Source organism: Aethalodelphis obliquidens, unplaced genomic scaffold (assembly GCF_003676395.1).
Source record: "Aethalodelphis obliquidens isolate GAN/ISIS:26980383/991018 unplaced genomic scaffold, ASM367639v1 scaffold103, whole genome shotgun sequence".
NCBI lineage: Eukaryota > Metazoa > Chordata > Mammalia > Artiodactyla > Delphinidae > Aethalodelphis > Aethalodelphis obliquidens.
The window spans coordinates 857,899-878,902 of NW_020838047.1; the positions used below are offsets into that span (position 1 = coordinate 857,899).

A 21,004-nucleotide genomic window follows, 5' to 3' on the forward strand; every position below is an offset into this window, starting at 1 on the left:
AGAAGGTTTTAATGTTATTTTTAAAATTTGAAAAGTAAGTTTTTTTTCAAGTAAGTTACTCCATATGCATATACGGGAATTTCACTTGACATTTTTCTTTGGAAAATATGCATGTTTTTGATCCAAACTTTATTTATGGTCATATAATAAAACCTATTAAAAAGAAAATTCAGGACCAGGTTTTAAAGTACCTGAGTCAATTTTCTGAGTGCTCATTTCATAAAAAATGTTAATCCTCTTACACTTTTCTTACATTGGCATAGTTAGCAGCCCACTTGCTTTAATACCATCTGTGGTGGAAACTAATTCCTCTACAGGAAGATTTTACCAACAGGTTAATGCCTAGTCACATAGCAATGGTACCTAGCAGATGTGCGTGGTATGTAAGTCTGGTAATTAAATACTAAGCTAAATGCTCCTAGAAGGATGATCCAAAAGATTAGACACTGTCCTTCTCATTCTAATTAGATGATGTTTGCTTTTCTTTAAGTGCTGCAAAGTCAAAGTGTAGGAGTTTGTACACATATGTACAAAATAAAGATATTTCTACATTAAAAATTATTTTTCTATTAATGAAAATTTTGTATGAGGTCTCACATAATAATATTTATGTTTTAGTTCTTCAGTAAGTATTTGTTTATTCAATTAGAGTCTAAACTTTAAGAAAGGGCTTCATCAGCCTTGTGTTCTGCTTAATACTGCTTTTCCACTATTGAAATCCTCACTGTGGGTCCCTAATCTTTCAGAGGACTTTACGTATCTAAAACTCGAATGAACTCTTAGTCTACAAGTTCTTCCACTTGGCGTGCCCCAGGGAGAAAGAAGCAGCTCCTCGGGGGAATGGGGCTGCTTGCTGAGTGTGCTTCCGGGGTCTTGTAGACGTGGTCAGAAGGCCTAAATCTCAGTCTCGTTTTTGTCATTTATTGACCACGTGGCCTTGACAAGTCACTTGAGCACCTTGATTCATAGTTTCCATGTTTCTAAAGTGAGTTTTGTATGGATAAAATTTAAATAGTAGGATAAACAGCTTTAATAACTAAGGTATTATATGAGTGTAAGATATTACTTGCATAAATCAGTTCATTTCAGCATCTGTAATTGCACAAAAGTAGAATTAATACTCTGGGCAGTGCCTGGAGGGCAAGACCCCCGCAGTGAGGCTAGTGCCCAGCTGTCGCACATCCACACCAAGATTTTGCTGAACCTTCAAAACTACATGAAAGAAAAATATTTAGTCTGGCTCTTCAATATTGAAGCATTCTTTCAAAACTTAAGGAATTAATAATGTTGATAGTTACATGATTCTCTCTGACAAATCAGGACCATTTTATACAAGTCATCTTCGGGCGTACGTATTCCAGATGTGTCGTGTGCTTTATTTATCAGTTGTGTGAATCCTCATTTCCTTTGTTAAAAACTATGTGTTTTTTCAGATTTCTTTTTACCCACAACGAGTACTTTTAAGTAGAAAGGAGCGCATGTATATGGAGTTGAAGTAAAATTTCAGAAAGGTAAAGTTTTGGTAACGTTCCATTTAATTTTTAATTCTCAGTGTGTTTGAAGAGGCTGACACAGACTTACAAGAGCTTCAGGCCTCCATGGAGCAGCTGCTGCGGGAGCAGCCTGGGGAGGACTACAGCGAGGAGGAGGGGTTGGGCCTGAAGACCAGCGACGCGGAGCAGGCCGCCAACGGCACAGACGCGGGCGATGAGGACGACAGCCCTAGCAGCGAGAGCGCTCTCAACGAGGAGTGGCACTCGGGTGCGTGGTGGCCCACACTGCAAGCAGCGTGTCTCTTTCTGGCCTCCAACACGAGCCCCTTCCAGCCTTAAGTGAGGCTGAAGCCTGTTCTGTGTCGCTGACTTGCGTCCACTCTCTCTTCTCACGCAGTCTGCATACATAGTTGTCCCATTTCTTTTCCACTAAAGTATGGAAATGCTTCTTGAAGCATTTTTATCCTGTTATCCTCCACTTCGTGACTTATTTTCCTAGTAATAAAGATAGTAACTTAGTTTTCTTAGCCCTTTATGTTTTACAAAGGGCTTCCACATACAGTGCTTAACCAGCAGGGTTAAACTGAAAGAGTTTTTAAAACCTTGACACTTCTTTTTTTTTTTTTGGTTTGGAAACAGCTCCTTGTTCATATCATTGACCCTAAGATGCATAGAAAATTTGTGTATTTAAATAACGATTTATTTGAGAAGAAGAGGTAATGTGAAAAAGAATGATTCTGCATTCATTTTTCTTTTACTAGAATTTTTCAGATTACCTTGGGCATGTACATGTCATAAAACATATAAAGCATTTATAATACTTTTTAAGTGCCTGCCAAGTTTTATGATATACATCTTAGGTCATCTATATGCTTGTTCATGTTTTGCCCTATGTTTAATATCAAGTTTTTAAAAATAGAGTGGGTTGCCTCAGTGCAGAACATACGGGTATGCTTTTTCCTTTTTTTTTTTTTTTTTTAGCTAAATTCAGTGACATCTCTTGGAATAGTTTTTATTCTAACCTGACTCACTGTTTATGTCTATAAAAGAAAAGATTTCTAAAGGAACATTCCTGTTAAGACAAATTTATATATAAATACATTGATTACCTATATGTATGACAAGTATTATAATGACAGAAACTTTATATTGAATGTACAAGTAGTCTACCAGTGACAGTATTCACGTGTCACGGGATTTTAATCAGTTATGGTAAGAATTATTTTATTCAGTCTTTTACATCATAAAATGTCTTCTTTTTTATTTATGTTTTTAGATAACAGTGATGGTGAGATAACTAGTGAATGTGAATACGACAGTGTCTTTAATCATTTAGAGGAACTAAGGCTTCACCTAGAGCAGGAAATAGGCTTCGAAAAGTTCTTTGAGGTTTACGAGAAAGTAAAAGTGAGTAAAATGTCACTTAAAGCATTTAATTTTGAAATATGCTCTGTTTGAATTACTAGTGAAATGTCAGTGATTTTTATTGGTCATTAGACCCATTATAAATAATAAACAAAATCTCCAATTAGAGGAGGTTAACATTCAAATATTAATTTATATTTGGAAATTTGGTATAGGCTGTTCATGAAGATGAAGATGAAAATATTGAGATTTGTTCAACAGTGGTTCAGAATCTTTTGGGAAATGAACATCAGCATCTTTATTCCAAGATTCTTCATTTAGTTATGGCAGATGGAGCCTATCAAGAAGGTAAGATTTCCTCACATCCTTACATTTTAAATAAATGTGCAAAAAATAAAATGACAAATGTAAATTGATGACGTTATATATCACATGCATTTTGGTGAAATCTATATTGGAATTATATGTAGTACTTTGAAGCAATTAACTGTGTCCTTTTTGACTGTTTCTGGCATAAGCTTTTATTGGCTTAAGTTTTTTAAGTCAATATTTTAATTTAATTTGCAAGTAACATTTTGAATGAGATTTTTTAAAAACCTCCTTATTGGACAGCCCTAGAAATTAGAATACTTTTTTATTAAGGAGGCAGGATTAAAATTTTAGACACATACGTAATATTTCTCCTAACTAGAACCAAATGTAATCTCTTCTGTTGAGAGTAAGTAGAGTTCATCTACAGTGATTTGAGGGTAAACCATTTTTATATTTGGAAAATATTTACCAATAGAATTACTCAGAATGTGTTAGAACTTTATTAAAAGTTATTAAAGTTAAAAATGTTTTTCCCCTTAAATTGGTCAAGAGCACTAAGCATGGAACCTAGAGACCAGAGTTACATTCCCGACTCTGACAAGCTGGTCATGACACAAGGTGATTTATTTTGTCTCGAGTTTGTTTCCTTTGCTATCAGATGGAGCATGACCTCCAACCTCATGCACTGTGGTGGATTTTCAGAGTGTTTATGGAGCCCCCGTGGGCCTGGCACTTCATTTCTGTGGCCACTGAAGGGCATGGTCTGTGCTTACATGTTGTGTACAGTTTCCTTGGGAGATAAGACAGATAGATAGGAAAGAAAGTGTAAAACTATACATAGAAGTGCTCATTCTGAAATGTTTTCAGTGCAGTAGGAATTAGAGAAGGGAGATCAAACTGGGAAAAATGGAAAGAAACATAGAAGGCGTGACTTGTAGGGAAAAGAACAAACCAGCGATTCATGTGTGTTAGGGTTAGACTGACTGTATTAGGAGCTTCCTGTTGAGAATTAGTCTTTGTGATTGACCCTGTGAAATGTGTAAGGAACTGGAGGAAACCAGTGAAGGTTTCTGAAGTGAAAGGACTGACATAGTGGAAGAGGCAGCGGGAGCACCTGATGGAAATGGTAGAGGCAGTTGGCGTGAGTTGGTGAGGACCCGGACTTCGTGTTCAGAGGGGTGTTCAGTTCAGGTATTTCAGAGCCAGGGTTTTATTAAAATATTTGACATTTTCACTCATGAAAAATTAAGTCTGCTAAAATCACAGCTCAAGAATGCTTTTTATTTTGGGAGAAACTTTATGGTTACGTAGACTTATTTACATTAACTGTAAGCTCAGCAAAAACTGTTTCTTGAGTTGCTTTAATGGAAGTAAAATTCTTGATAAAATTCTAATAGTTATCGTTAAATTGAAACTAGAAAATCTTCAGGTAGAGTAAGTACTCTTTTTTTTTAAATTTTATTTATTTATTTATTTTTGGCTGCGTTGGGTCTTTGTTGCTGTGCGTGGGCTTTCTCTAGTTGCGGCAAGCAGGGGCCGCTCTTTGTTGCGGCGTGCGGACTTCTCATTGTGGTGGCTTCTCTTGTTGCGGAGCACAGGCTCTAGGCGCGCAGGCCTCAGTAGCTGTGGCACACGGGCTCAGTAGTTGTGGCTCACAGGCTCTAGAGTGCAGGCTCAGTAGTTGTGGCTCACGGGCTTAGTTGCTCCGTGGCATGTGGGATCTTCCTGGACCAGAGCTCGAACCCATGTCCCCTGCACTGGCAGGCGGATTCTTAACCACTGTGCCACCAGGGAAGCCCAGTAAGTACTCTTACAGCTTCAGACCCCACTGCATTTTCATTACTTTTCTTCTTAAGCTAACAGAATAACTGCCAAGGAGTAGTTCAGGCCATTAGCAGCAAGGAACAGATTGAACGTAAACCAGTCCTTTTTATAAGCCAGCAGATAGTGCTGCCTGTGTGCTTCACTACGTAGTAGTTCAGATTATCAGAAATAGGCGCAAACAGAATCACGTTTTATGCTTATGGTGGTTGCTATGAAACCCATCAGTAGAAATTTAAGGGAGCTCTTCTTTATTAAAAAAAAATGTCAAAGGACAATAAAATAATTCCACTTTGGGGAAAAAATATAAGAACGTACTTATCCAAATAAATGTTCAGTGTCTTCAAAGCAGAGATACAGACTTATTCTAATGAAGGTATTCCATTACACAAAATATCTTGAAACTTCTCTTTCAGAAATTTCCTGACAGCTTATATACCAGATTCTTTTGATTGTCTTTCTTGATACAAGTCTATTCTGAGAGCATTTAATTTTTTTGCAAAAAGCTTAAAGTTACTTGCAACCAAGTTTAGTGAATGAAGTGGGTAATCAAGATAAATGATATGTGATCTTTTTCAGTAACTTACCATGCAGTAATGAACCTAATTTGTATAATTAGTTTGTAAACTGATTTGGAATATTTTGAACAAGAATTCATTTCTAGGGCTTCACTGGTGGCACAGTGGTTGAGAGTCCGCCTGCCGATGCAGGGAACACAGGTTCGTGCCCCGGTCCGGGAGGATCCCACATGCCGCGGAGCGGCTGGGCCCGTGAGCCACGGCTGCTGAGCCTGCGCGTCTGGAGCCTGTGCTCCGCAATGAGAGAGGCCACAGCAGTGAGAGGCCCGCATACCGCAAAAAAAAAAAAAAAGAAAAAAAGCATTTCTAAAAATATTTGTCAAAAATTAATACTATTACTTTAAAGGTATGATTTGTAGACTAAAGTCAAGGATTTAAAGTGTTGATGCGTAATTTTGGCAGTATAAATTTTCATAAGATTTATTTATATTCCATCTCGTTCCCCAAAAAAAGGTTTAACTACATGATATATAGTGCAATGTATATATATGTGTGTGTGTTTGTTTATACACACATACACACAGATCAAACTGAAATTAAGTTAAAAACAAATGTTTGGGAAAGTCAACATTATCAGGCAAATGAATTCCCTAGGCAAATGAGTGCAAGCAATATAATATTAAGCCAAGTTGAAGTAGGAACAGAAAGTTCATGGTCAAAGGGTCTCTACAATTTGGGAAAATAATTCACAAATTTGGTGCTGAGATTTGTAGCAAAGCAGGAAACCTAACTAATCACTTGAGACGAAATATGTCCGTTACTCAGAGGACAGCTCTTTTTGGTATTGAAACAAAGGAAAAATGTCCAGTGATTCTTCTAAAAAGGGGACTATGATAAAGTGTTCCTCAAACTCGGGTAGCATGTAGAGTCCCCTAAAGGGGAAGATAGTTTTTCAGACTCCAAGAATCTAAGTCCATAGACCTCAGTGAAAAACTGAAGTCTTAGTGTTTGCAAATGTCTTTCAGTTGTGTTTATTACTATAAAACATGGGGTTTTTAAATATATATATATAATATTTTTATCAAAATGAATATATAAAATATAAACATTATCTGGAACTTGTATATTCCTGATTTAATTGAAATCTTGGACACCATTTTATGAAACAGCCCTGTTATGGCCTGAAAACATTCTCAGTAACTTTTACAATATTTGGATTTCATAGGACCCTTTCTCATAATATGGCATGTGGAAGTTAATGGCATGAGGCCAGAAAAATGATTGTATTTGAGTGAATCTGTGGAGAGTATCAGACTAGTTCTGTTCATACTCAGACTGCATCCTTCAGGCAGTTCTCACAAGTATTGTTTCAAGATGCTTTCCATGAGTAGTCAGCAACAGTGTGCTTGGGAGTTAGCGTTGCTTGACAGGTATTTGGAAAACTTGCCCCTTCCTTGGAGAAAAAGCACAGTCAGCTGAGCCATGAGGTAGAATTGACACCGTCCTGTGACAGCTGAGTGGTTTCAGAAGGACACATGCCTACACAGAAGGCCATTCCCCTGCAAAACACCACCAATCATGCCGGCTAATGCACTCCTCAAGAAGCAGTACCAGATTTACTCTACCACACAAATGAAAGGGCACGAGGACCCCGAGTTCTGGATCGTAAAGCCTGCAGTAATTCCTTTAGCCTGGAAAAAAAGGTAAAGCAGCTAAGCATATCAACTCACTAACCTGGTTGTAAAATGTATATTGAATTCTCTAAATCAGCCATCCCCAACTTTTATGGTGCCAGGGACCGGTTCCGTGGAAGACAGTTTTTCCACAGAGTGGGGGGTGAGGTGGGAATTGTTTGGGGATGAAACAAGCGTGTTACATTTATTGTGCACTTCATTATTATTACATTGTAATATATAATGAAATAATTATACAACTCACCATAATGCAGAATCATTGGGAGCCCTGAGCTTGTTTTCCTGCAACTAGATGGTCCCATGTGGGGGTGACGGGAGACAGTGACACCCAAAGTGTGTTGCTTATGTCTGGTCTACCCCGTTAGATGCAGCTTAATTGTCACTTGCCACTCACTGATGGGGTTTTGGTGTGAGTCTGCAAGCAAGGGATTTTTGTTGTGGTGGTGGTAGTGGTGGTATGCGGGCCTCTCACTGTTGTGACCTCTCCCGTTGTGGAGCACAGGCTCCGGACGCGCAGGCTCAGCGGCCATGACTCACAGGCCTAGCCGCTGCGTGGCATGTGGGATCTTCCCGGACCAGGGCACGAACCCGTGTCCCCTGCATTGGCAGGCGGACTCTCAACCACTGCACCACCAGGGAAGCCCTGTTTCTTATATATTTTATACAGAGTAGCTTGTATCTCTTAATCACATGCCCCTAATTTGCCCCTCCCCCCTTCCCTTTCCCCTTTGGTAGCCACTAGTTTGTTTATTGTATCTGTGAGTCTGTTTCTTTTTTGCATGAATATTCATTTGTATTATTTTTAAAGATTCCAAAATAAGTGGTATCATGGACTATTAGACTTTCTCTGTGTGACTGCTTTCACTAAGCATATTCTCTAGGTCCATCCGCATTGCTGCAAATGGCAGGATTTCATTCTTTTTTATGGCTGAGTAATATTCCATTGTATATATGTACCACCTCCTCTTTATCCATTCATATGTTGATGGACGTTTAGTTTGCTTCCATATCTTGGCTATTGTAGATAACGGTGCTATGAACTTTGGGGTGCATGTATCTTTTTTGAATCAGTGTTTCTGTTTTCAGGATATATACCCAAGAATAGAATACTGGATCATATGGTACTTCTATTTTTAGTTTTTTCCATAATGACTGCACCAATTTACATTCCCACCAACAGTGTACAAGGGTTCCGTTTTCTTCACATTCTCTCCAACATTTGTTATTTGTAGGCTTTTTGGTGATGGCAGGTGATGAGGTGATACCTCGTTTTGATTTGCATTTCTCTAGTAATTAGTGACGTTGGACATCTTTTCATGTGTGTTAGGCATCTGTATGTCTTTGGAAAATGTCTAGTCAGGACTTCTGACTATTTATTTATTTATTTATTTTGCGGTACACTGGCCTCTCACTGCTGTGGCCTCTCCCGTTGCGGAGCAGAGGCTCTGGACGTGCAGGCTCAGTGGCCATGGCTCACGGGCCCAGCCGCTTCGTGGCATGTGGGATCCTCCCAGACCGGGGCATGAACCCGTGTCCCCTGCATCGGCAGGCGGACTCTCAACCACTGCGCCACCAGGGAAGCCCCTTCCCATTTATTTGTTTGTTTTTTAATTTATGGCTGTGTTGTGTCGTAGTTGTGGCACACGGGAGTCTTCGTTGAAGTGTGTGGGATCTTCCATTGCAGCGCAGGCTCTTTGTTGTGGCATGCAGGCTTCTCTCTAGTTGTGGCACGCAGACTTCAGAGTGCACGGGCTCTGTAGTTTGCGGCACATGGGCTCTCTCATTGGGGCACACGAGCTCAGTAGGTGTGGTGCGCGGGTTTAGTTGCCCCATGGCATGTGGGATCTTAGTTCCCTGACCAGGTGTCAAACCCACGTCCCCTGCATTGGAAGGCAAATTCTTTACCACTGGACTACCAGGGAACTCCCTCTTCTGCCCATTTTTGGTTAGGTTGATTTTTGGTTTTGGGTTTGGGTTTGTTTTATATTGAGTTGTATGAGCTGTTTATATACTTTGGATATTAATCCCTTGTTAGTCATATCATTTGCAATATTTTCTCCCATTCAGAAGGTTGTGTTTTTGTTTTGCTGATGGTTTCCTTTGCTGTGCAAAAAGCTTTTAAGTTTAATTAGGTCCATTTGTTTATTTTTGCTTTTATTTCTTTTGCCTTAGGAGATGGATCCAAAAAAATATTGCTATGATTTATGTCAGGAGTGCTCTATGTTCTCTTCTATGAGTCTTATGGTTTCAGGTTTAACATTTAGGTTTTTAATCCATTTTGAGTTTATTTTTGTATATGGTGTGAGGAAATGTTCTAATCTCATTCTTTTACATGCATCTGTCCAGTTTTCCCAGCACTACTCCTTGAAGAGAATGTCTTTCTCCATTATATGTTCTTACCTCCTTTGTCATAGATTAATTGACCATAGGTGTGTGGGTTTGTTTTTGGACTCTCTATTCTGTTCCATTGATCTATATGTCTGTTTTTGTGCCAACACCACACTGTTTTGATTACTGTAACTTTGTAGTAGACAGTAAGTCCCCTACATATGAATGAGTTCTGTTCTGAGAGCACATTCTTAAGTCCAGTTTGTTCATAAGTCCAACAAAGTTAGCCTAGGTACCCAAATAACACAGTCGGCTATATAGTACCGTACCACAATAGTTTTATAATACTTTTCACACAAATAATATGTAAAAAACAAAGAATCACAAAAAATAAAATATTTTTAATCTTATAGTATAGTACCTTGAAAAGTACAGTAGTCCAGTACAACAGCTGGCATCCGGGGCTGGCATCGAGCGAATAGGCAAGAAGAGCTACTAACTGGAGGAGGGAGAGGAGGTGGGAGATGGCAGAGCTGAAAGATCATCAGCAATAGGAGACAGAGGGCGAGCTGCAGTTTCATTCATGCCTGACGTTGATGGCACAGGTTCTGCTTCCTTGCTGGATTCAGTTCTATCTACCCTCTTGAAAAAACGATCCAATGATGTCTGTGTAGTAGCTCTTTTTTTCTCATCATAGATGACATGGTATCACTGGATTGCATTCTGAATGGCTGCTGCAACCTTCGTGTACCATTCTATGTTTGGGTCCTGAGCCTCAGAGACTAACAGTGCTTCCTCAAATAAAGAGAATCCCCTTGCCATTTCCTGCATCGTGAATCTCTTTGGTTCTTCAGTTACTTCTTCTTCCTCTTGTAGCTCCACTCTCCCAATTATTTTCACTTTTCTTTCCATTGTTATCACTTGGCATTTCTTAGCCATACCAGCTACACACCGCTGCCTTTACGTGTGCTTCCTGGGCTTGAAATAAAGATACTGTATTACTGTACTCTATACAGTACTGTACAGTAGCGTACACAAAAGAACAACCACTTATAGAGGATGCATACATGTGACAGTGTACACCAGACATGTGAACTAACTTATGTGATTGGACATGAGAACGCATGTTTGCATCTTTGAAAGTTTGCAACTTGAAGATTTATATGTAGGGGACTTACTGTAGTCTGAAGTCTGGGAGGGAGATAGCCTCCAGCTTTTTTTTTTTTTCCCCTCAAGATTGCTTTGGCAATTCAGGGTCTTTTGTGGTTCCATATGAATTTTTGGATCATTTGTTCTAGTTCTAGGGAAAATGTCATGGGTATTTTGATAGAGATTGCATTAAATCTGTAGCCTGCTTTGGCTAGTATGCCATTTAACAATATTAATTCTTCCAATCCAAGAGCACAGGATATCTTTCTATTTCTTTGTATTATCTTCAGTTTCCTTCATAACTGTTTTACAGTTTTCAGTGTATAGGTCGTTCACCTCCTTGGTTAAGTTTATTCCTGTGTATTTTATTCTCTTTGATGTGATTTTAAACAGGATTTTTTTTTCTCTTTCTGATGATTTATTATTAATGTTTAGAAAAGCAACAGATTTCTGTATGTTAATCTTGTACCCTGCAACTTTGCTGAATTCATTTATTAGTTCTAATAGTGTTGGGGCGGAGACTAGTGTTTTCTTATATAAAGTATCATGTCATCTGCAAGAAGTGATAGTTTTACTTCTTCCCTTCCAATTTGGATGCCTTTTATGTCTTTTTCTTGTCTGATTGCTGTGGCTAGGGCTTCTAACACTATGTAAATAGAAGTGGCAAGAGTGGGCATCCTTGTCTAGTTCCTGAATATAGAGGAAAAGTTTTCAGCTTTTCACTGTTGAGTGTGATATTAGCTGTGGGTTTGTCATAAATGGCCCTTATCATGTTGAGATGAGTTCCCTTTATACATACCTTGATGGAAATTTTTATCATGAATGGATGTTGAATTTTCCTAAATGCTTTCTGCACCTATTGAGATGATCGTGTGATTTTTTTATGCTTCCCTTTGTTAATGTGGTGCTGTCACATTCGTAGATTTGCAAATGTTGAACCATCCTTGCATCCTGAGAATAAATCCAACATGATCCTGGTGTATGATCCTTTTTATATATTTTTGGATTTGGTTTGCTAATATTTTGTTGAGGAGTTGTTTTTTTTTTTGTTTTTTTTTTGTGTGTGTGTGGTACGTGGGCCTCTCACTGTTGTGGCCTCTCCCGTTGCGGAGCACAGGCTGCAGACGCGCAGGCTCAGCGGCCATGGCTCATGGGCCCATCCACTCTGCGGCATGTGGGGTCTTCCCAGACCAGGGCACGAACCCTTGTCCCCTGCATCGGCAGGTGGACTCTAAACCACTGCGCCACCAGGGAAGCCCTGTTGAGGAGTTTTGCATCTATATTCATCAAAGAGATTGGCCTGTAACTTTCTTTTCTTGTAGTGCCTTTGTCTGGTTTTGGTGTCAGGGTAATGGTGGCCTCGTAGAATAAATTCGGGAGCATCCCATCCTCTTTAATTTTTTGGAATAGTTTGTGAAGGATAGCTATTATTTCTTTATATGTTTAGTAGAATTTCCCTGTGAAGCCCTCTGGTCCTGGACTTTTGTTGGCTGAGAGGTTTTCTTTATTACAAATTCAGTTTCACTACTAGTGATTGATCTGTTCAGATTGTTTCTTCTTGATTCAGTCTTGACAGGTTGTGTGTTGCTAGAAATTTGTCCATTTCGTCTGTTCAATTTGTTGGCATATAACTGTTCATAGTAGTATGATTTTTTTGTTACCTCTGTGGTATTGGTTGTTATTTCTTCACTTTCATTTTTTTTATTTGCGTCCTCTTTTTTTCCTTTTTGAGCGTGGCTAAAGGTTTATCAACTTTGTTCATCAAAAAGAGTTATCAAAAATCAACTCTTAGTTTCATTAATCTTTTCTATCTTTTTTTTTTTTTGGTCTGTATTTTATTTTCTTTATATATTTTCCTACCTTTTGCTGACTTTGGGCTTTGTTTGTACTTCTTTTTCTTATTCCTTTAGGTGGTAGGTTAGGTTGTGTTTTTGAAGTTTTTCCTATTTCTTGAGGAAGACCTGTATGCCTATGAACTTTCCTCTTAGAACTGCTTTTGCTGCATCCATAAGGTTTTGGAATGTTGTGTTTTTATTTTCATTTTTCTTGAGGTGTTTTCTGATTTCCTCTTTGATTTCTTCATCGACCCATTGGGTTTTTAGTAGCATGTTGTTTGGTCTCCACGTGTTTGTTCTTTTCCCTGTTTTCTTTCTGTAATTGATATATGGCTTGATATAATTTCTATCCTCGTAAATTTGTTGAGACTTGTTTTGTGGCCTAGCATGTGATCTATCCTGGAGAATGTTCCATGGGCACTTGAAAAGAATATGTACTCTGCCGTTTTTGGATGTAAAGTCCTATAGAGATCTGTTAAGACTAGCTAGTCTATTGAGCTATTTAAGACCACTGTTGCCTATTGATTTTCTGTCTGGATGATCTGTCCATTGATGTAAGTGGGGTGTTAAAGTCCCCTACTATTATTGTAGTGTTGTCAGTTTCTCCCTTTATGTCTGTTAGTTTTTGCTTTATATATTTAGGTGCTCCTATATTGGGTGCGTGTATGTTAAGTAATGTAATATTCTCTTCTTGTATTGATCCATTTATTGTTATAATATCTTTCTTTATGGCCTTTGTTTTAAAGTCTATTTTTGTCTGATATATGTATTGCTACCCCCACTTTCTTGTCATTTCCATTTGCATGAAATATCTTTTTCCATCCCCTCACTTTCAATCTGTGTTTGCTTTTAGCCCTGAAGTGTCTCTCTTGTAGGGCCTCTAGACACTACACTCTTGTAGTGTCTCTACTGAAGGGCCTTGGTTTTGGGGGTTTTTTAAAAATCTAATCAGCTACCCTATGTCTTTTGATGACAGCATTTAATCCATTGATATTTAAAGTACTTAATTGATAGGTATGTACTTACTGTTTTCTTTTTTCTGGCTGTTGTAATTCTTCTCTGTTTTCTGGCTGTTGTAGTTCTTACTGTTTTCTGGCTGTTGTAGTTCTTCTCTGTTAATTTCTTCTCTTATGGTTTGATGATTTTCTTTAGTGGTATGCTGTGTTTTTTTCTTTTTGATTTTTGTGTATCTATTGTAGGGTTTGATTTGTGGTTACCATGGGATTCATATATGTTGGCATGTTGACCCATAATTATATCCACGTGTTTTAAACTGCTAGTCATTTAGGTTCAAAGGTATTCCAAAAGAGCTACATTTTTTACTCCATCTCCCACATTTTGTGTTTTTTATGTCGTATGTTACATATTCTTGCTTATCCCTTAACTGTTCATTGTAATTATAGTTGCTTTTAACTTTTTTTTGTCTTTCAACCTATGTACTGGCTTAAGTGGTTGATCTTCAATCCTTACTATATACTTGCCTTTCCTAGTCGTATTTTCCCTTTCTTATAGGTTTTTACTTCTTTTCCATTTACAGGGCACAGTTCTCCATTCTTTTTAGAGTCAGTTTAGTATTGCTGTATTTGTTTAATTTCTGCTTGTTGGAGAAATTCTTTCTCTCTCCTTCTGTTCTAAATGATAATCTTTCTGAGTGGAGTGTCCTGGGTTGCAGGTTTTTCCCTTTCAGCACTTTGAATATATATTGCCACTCCCTTCTGGCCTGCAAAGTTTCTGCAGAGAAATCAGCTGGTAGCCTTATGGGGGTTCCCTTTTATATAACTCTTTGTTTTTCTCTTGCTGCCTTTAGAATCCTCTCTTTATCTTTAACTTTTGCCGTTTTAATTATGATAGATCTTTGTGTGGGTCCATTTGGGTTCATCACGTTTGGAACCCTCTGTGCTTCCTGTACCTGGATATCTATATTCTTCTACAGGTTTGGGAATTTTTCAGCCATTATTTTCTCACATACATTTTTGATCCCCTTCTCTCTCTCTTCTCCTTCTGGGACTCCTGTAATGTGAATGTTGGAACACCTAATGCTATCTCAAATATCTCTTAAACTTTTTTAAATGAAAGCAATTTTTCTTTCTCTTGTTCTGATTGGGTGGTTTCCATTGTTCAGTTATATCTTCCAGATCACTTGTGCAGTCTTCTGTATCACTTAGTGATTCATTTCCTTATAGTGTGTTTTTATTTCAGCTGTTGTATTATTCATTTCTGATTGGCCCTTTTCTATATTTTCTAGTTCTTCATTAAAATGTTCAGTGTTTAGATCAATTCTTTTCCCTAATTCAGTTAACATTTTCTTTACTAATGTTTTGAATTTTTTATCTGGAAAATTATTTATTTCTATGTCATTATTTATCCAGAGTTTTCTCTTACTCTTTGAATTGAGAGCAGTTGCTCTGCCTTTTCTTTCTTTTTTTTTTCCTATTTTTAAATATTTTATTGACTGTAGTTGATTTACATTGTTGTTTTAATTTCTGCTGTACAGCAAAGTGATTCAGTTATATATATATATATATATATATATATATATATATATACACACACACACATTATTTTTTTATATTCTTTTCCATTATGGTTTATCCCTGGATATTGAATATAGTTCCCTGTGCTGTACAGTAGAACCTTGTTGTTTATCCATTCTATATATAATAGTTTGCATCTGCTAACCCCAAATTCCTAATCCATCCCTCCTCACCACCCCACCTTGGCAACCACATGGCTGTACTCTGTCTGTGAATCTGTTTCTGTTTCATGGATAAGTTCATGTGTGTCATATTTTAGATTCCACATATAAGTGATATTATATGGTACCACTTGAGTAAGTGCCAACAGTGGTACCTGCTGCCCCACCCGGCTCTGCCTCAGGCCTGGGTCACCTCCGTGTCCCAAGGTTCAGTCTCTTCCCCAGTCCTGGCTACCCCAGTTCCAGTGCTACGCTGTGGCTTGGAGTGAATGGGGCTGGAGAATTGGCTCTGCTTGGGCTGGGGTTGTGTAATGAGGTGGTCCCGGGAAGAACCTCAGCCGTTAGAGCACACCTCTCTCTGCACTGCCTCTGGGGCCAACACTCAAGCTCCTCACAACTGGACTCCAGACTTCTCCAGTCCTTGTATTTGTCACAGCATCTTCCAGCCAGCCAACAGGGCTTGTGTCCTCTGTCTAGGACCCCAGGACTGGGATGCCCAGTCTGTGGCTCGACCCGCTCACTCCCCAAGGCAAGTGTCCATCGCTGCAGTCTCCCTTTTCCTCTGAGTCCCCTCCCAGGGGCACAGGTCATGACCTGATCTCTCTTCTTCCCATCATACCAGATTCTCTGAGAATCTTTCTTACAGCCTTGGTTGTACAGCAATCCAGCTAGTTTCCAGTTTGTTTTCAGTGAGAATTGTTCCACATGTTGATGTATTTTTAATGTGTTCCTGGTGCGGGTGATGGTGAGCTCCACATCCTCTTACTCTGCCATCTTGATCTCTCCCTTTAGAGTCCTTCTTTTTCGAAATTCTTATACTGCATATCTAGCTGTCTTTCCCCAGACTGTCGTCTTTTAGGCCACATCTTAGGAGATAACAGTAAAACCATATCATCTGCATATGGTGCTTAGACACTTTTATTTTCTGTGTTGGTGGGGCGTAATGAGGGAGGGGATGAATAATGATATGTAGTACACCCAATAGTGGTATCAGGGGCATTAAGTTAGAAGTTAAAAAGATTTTCTACAACACATTTCTGTTTTATTTAATCAGAAATTATGTGAGTCCTCAAAAGACAGCCTGAACTATTCAACTCCCCCAGCTGTTACAGTGCAGGTGTGGTAAGCACCCACAGTATGCAACTCCCCTGTCATAGTGCAGGTGTGGTAAGCGCCTACAGTATACAACACCCCTGACTGTGACAGTACAGGTTTGGTAAGCACCTACAGTATACAACACCCCCATACTGTCACAGTGCAGCTTTGGTAACTGCCTATAGTATACAACACCCCCATACTGTCACAGTGCAGGTTTGGTAAGCACCTACAGTACACAACACCCCCTTACTGTCACAGTGCAGGTTTGGTAAGCACCTACAGTATACAACACCCCCATACTGTCACAGTGCAGGTTTGGTAAGCGCCTACAGTATACAACACCCCCATACTGTCACAGTGCAGGTTTGGTAACCACCTATAGTATACAACACCCCCATACTGTCACAGTGCAGGTTTGGTAAGCACCTACAGTATACAACTCCCCTGTCACTGTGCAGATGTGGTAAAAACCCACTGTATACAACTCCCTCATATTGTCACATTGCAGATTTGCTAAGTGCCTACAGGTGTAGCAATTGGTAAAATAAATGCCACTTAGTCTTTAGCTAGGTACTAGCTAGTCTAGAGTCAGAGATCAAATAGAGATAGTACAATGTGTGAACTGCTTTATATTATTCCTAAAAAATTTATTCTTTAAGGAGAGGAGGAGCCAAGTGTAGACAGTCATAGAATGGCAAAGGCCAGCAGGTCCTCATTTAGAACATTGATCTTAGCAGTCCAAACTTGTAAACGGCTAAGAAGGAAACAAAGACCTTCCTTCTACATTTATTTTAGATAGATTATTGTGCTATTTATGTGATGAGATTCTGTACACCAGTTACAGTGAAGGAATGAAATTTTCATCTATCACTTGGATAAGCCCCACCAATATGATGAGTTGAATAAGTAGTACATGATACCATTTATATAATGTTTAAAAGCAATTTTATTTAAATGTGCATATATGTAATAAAAATAAAAAGCCATGGGAAGGAAGGGGACACATCAATTTCAGGATACTGTTAACACCCCTCAGCAGGAGGAGAAGGCAATAAGATGGGAAAAGGGTGCTCTCTCTCTTTAATGTGTTTTTCTTGAATCAGTTCTCCACACCAGTGTGGCCAAAAGTTAACTTTTACTAATTCTAGATATTAGGTACCTATGTGTTCATTAGTTTATTCTCTGTACTTCTCTGTTTGAATCTGTACTTTTCTGTTTGAAACAGTTTGTCATTGTAAAAAAAATAAGTAAATTATAGTACACAGCAATAAGTGTAACACTGAAAGCAATAAAATATGTTGTGTAAAGTGATGGTCCAGCTATATTGGAAGAAATAAAGTGTCAGGATAATTCTTCCCAGGGGAGAGGACGTCAGAGCTGGATTTTGACAGATAAGTGGGGATTTATCCCCCAAGGCATATGTCTCCTTGTACATAGAGGGGTGCCAGCTGTTGTACTACAGGAACTGTAAGCTCTTCAGTGTTACTAGAGCATTTATTATGGGGACAGCTGGGGAAGATGGGCAATGGAAGTAGACAAGGCTAGAAGTACTTAAAAGACCAGATCCTGAAGGGCATTGCAGTCCACATAAGGAGCACAGGTTCTGTCCTGAGCCTGTGGGGAGCTCGTGAGGGGTTTCAAGCAGTGCAGTGATTAGAGATGACACTTCGATTTTAACGGAAGAGCTTTCTGGAGTGTGAAGATAGTGACTGTTATGTAAGGTTAAATTAAGCAGTCTGTTTAATTCATTCCACAGTGTTTTTTTAGACTAATGAAAATTGGAGATAACTAGAATGTCTATAAATACAAATGGTTAATTTAAATATACCATATCTGTAAAGAAAATACTACACAGCCATTGAAACTGACATGGAATATATCTATGATTTATTCATTTTCAACATTTTATTGTAAAATTTTTATCATATGAAAATGTTGAAAAAACTTCAGTTACTACCCATATGCCCACCATCTAGATTCTTCCATTAACATTTTATAATCTTGCTTTATCACTTATTTGTCCATCTTTCCATCCATTATGTGTTTCAAAGGGAAAAACTCAAGTCTCAGAACTGCATCTTGTTGTAATTTTTTAAAACATATTTGTGTATGCATAAGTAAGCAATCTGGGAAGATTTATATAAAACTGTTAGCTTTGGTTATCTTTGGCTGTTAGGTAATTTTTGCTTCCCACTTAATTCTTTATTGTACTGTCTGAATATTTTACATTGAGTTTGTGATATTGTAATAAAAACTACATTTAAAACTACAGTAAGGCTCTTTTCCTTTAGTGTGACAGAGAATGAGTTTTTTACTAAGTAAATACATAGAGCTTGATTTGCAATGAATGAATTAAATTTTTTTCTTTTTGTACAGATAATGATGAATAATGCTCAGAACGTTTAATCCTCAACGGAATGAAAGCATTTAAATTTTGGCTCATCAGAATAACAAGCTTCAGTGGGAAATATAGCAATTTTTTATAAATGAAATATTAGATTTAAAATGAGCATGCTGATTACATGAAAATGATGGAGAAACATGCCATTTTTCAATTAAGATTCTAGTTTTTTATCTATTTTATTTTGTTTATTGAGTTCTATAGTTATCTCCTACAGAATATACACTTTATTAAATGTTCCAACCAAAGTGTAAAACACAGTGATCCAGACTGGACTCAATGGCTTTGACGAAGATGTACCATGCAGCAAGGTAATTTTTACTTTCAGCAAATGTCTTTAAGTTGAAAGAGTAACTTCTGTTGTGAAAGACCTGCCTTTGCTTTTTCAATTATGCATTTAAGCATGACCCTTTTTTCTGTCTACTTGTTTTCATGGCCAGCAATTCTAGATTAAATAACCTTGTCAAGGGCTCTATTTAAATCTTAACATTTCGAAGATGGAACTTTTAGCCTTAAAGTTTATATTCTCAGTCCTTTTTCAACCACTGTGTCTCCTGAACTAGCTGAATGGAAACAGGCTATAAAAACAGTCTTAGAAGTCATTGAAAAATTTGATTACGAAAGAATAGCAAAAATATATTTCCTGATATTGAAAAAGTTAATTACTTTTCTTTCTTTTTGAGGACCAGAACAAGGAAGACTATATCTAAAAATTAGTCTGTGAATTTTAACATTGATCTAGCATATAACATAAAGTTGCCCTTTTGATTTTCAGCTTCCTCTCATGCATGTGCTTTTTAATTGAGATTCAAAAGGAGAAATGAATCATTTTTATTTTGACAGTGTGACAGTTTTGGTAACTAGTATTCCAAAGGGGGGAAATGTTTACCTCTTTCAATACCATTAGGAGAAGATTTTGTTAGGTCATTAAGACAATGGTCACACAGCTTCAATTGCAGTATGCCAGGTGTTACATCATTAGAGATGTCTGAAGTCCAGATGCTTTTAGTAATAAAAGCAGAATTTTGGAAACTCTGAGAACAAAGAAGCCTTATTGTCATTATCTGTAATTTGAACAGAAGAATCGTATGTTGCAGCACTATCAGTAGTATGCTGAATTAATTATGTATATTATTTCTAACATCCAAAGCTAAATACTTGATTTTTATATGTTTGTTTATTTTATGATATTGCTATTAAATTTTTACTCTCTACCTGAAGTACACTATTGGTTGTCTTTTATTTAATAGCACTGTTATTAATAGAATGCTTTTACAGAGAGCTGAGAATACTTTGGATTATTTTACCTGAACATTTTAATTTTTTTTTCAATAGAAGAATATTTGAATTCTGTAATTTAATTCTCTACAGTCTTAAATGATGATAATGATTTGTGGGAGTGAGTATTTTTAAATTCTTAACCTAGAAATGCAAGTAGGAGTATAACACAGTAGAAAGAGTTGTTTAGCCATATTTCAAAAGATGTCATCTATACAAGAACAGGAGTGACAAATAGGATATGTGTCATCTTCAGTCAATTGGTAGTGAGTGGCTCTGGGGTGTTATTATGGAAAGGTTGTCTGCCAGTGGTAAAGAGGGTTTTTATTGTTCAGTAAGGTCTGTTGTAGGTGTTGGAGGAAGAACGTGGAAGTATCTATAGATTCATAGAATATTAGAGCGAGCAAGGGCTATCAGGATAATTTAGTGTTATCTACATTTCTCAGGTGAGGGCACTGAGTTGTCACATGAGTGCATTCACTTGTGTAGATGGCCAGGGTCAAACCAGTTCCTGGCCTTACCCTGTGCTATTACTTCCACATTCTTTTAAAATTTATCTCCTCTAGAGAGTGAAAAGGAATAGATTTAATAGGAAAAGGTACATTTAGCATTAATGCGTTAAGAATTCTGCAGAGATGTTCTGTTTCTGGGAGTAGCACACTGTTCTAATTTACCTCGCTATTGAAAACAACTTGTAAATGTTAAATAAAGTTGGCTTTTTATCCATAAATTAGCACGTATTCTACCCTTTATCACTTCATTGATGGATCTTTCAAGATTGCTTGTGTATGTGTGTGTTTAATATATACCTGAAAACAGAAGAGGTAAGAAGATGAATTGCAAGGCCATCACTTTGGAGAAAGCCTCAACCCAGAGATGACTGGAATATTGGAGAATAAATAAGCACTTTTGACTGGACAATATGTCCAGTGCCTCTCACTTGGATAGAATGGGCTCACGGAGCAAAGGTGCAAAAGGTAAGGCCAAGCATCCACCACACTGGAGAATCGTGTAGGA

At 37.9% G+C, this 21,004-nt stretch overlaps 1 protein-coding gene across 6 annotated transcripts in view; it reads left to right on the forward strand.

The window, feature by feature from the left end:
* The window catches only part of NEK1 (NIMA related kinase 1), a 213,219-nt gene extending 192,502 nt beyond the window's left edge, over positions 1-20,717 (forward strand). For all 6 annotated transcript variants that reach the window (XM_027096525.1, XM_027096520.1, XM_027096521.1 and 3 more), the window contains 4 exons: positions 1,553-1,761; positions 2,770-2,900; positions 3,074-3,206; positions 18,685-20,717. In XM_027096525.1, the coding sequence (XP_026952326.1) occupies positions 1,553-1,761; positions 2,770-2,900; positions 3,074-3,206; positions 18,685-18,698 (487 nt within the window). In that variant the 3' untranslated portion in view covers positions 18,699-20,717. The remainder of the gene's footprint in view (positions 1-1,552; positions 1,762-2,769; positions 2,901-3,073; positions 3,207-18,684) is intronic.
* Positions 20,718-21,004: the final 287 nt, after the last annotated feature.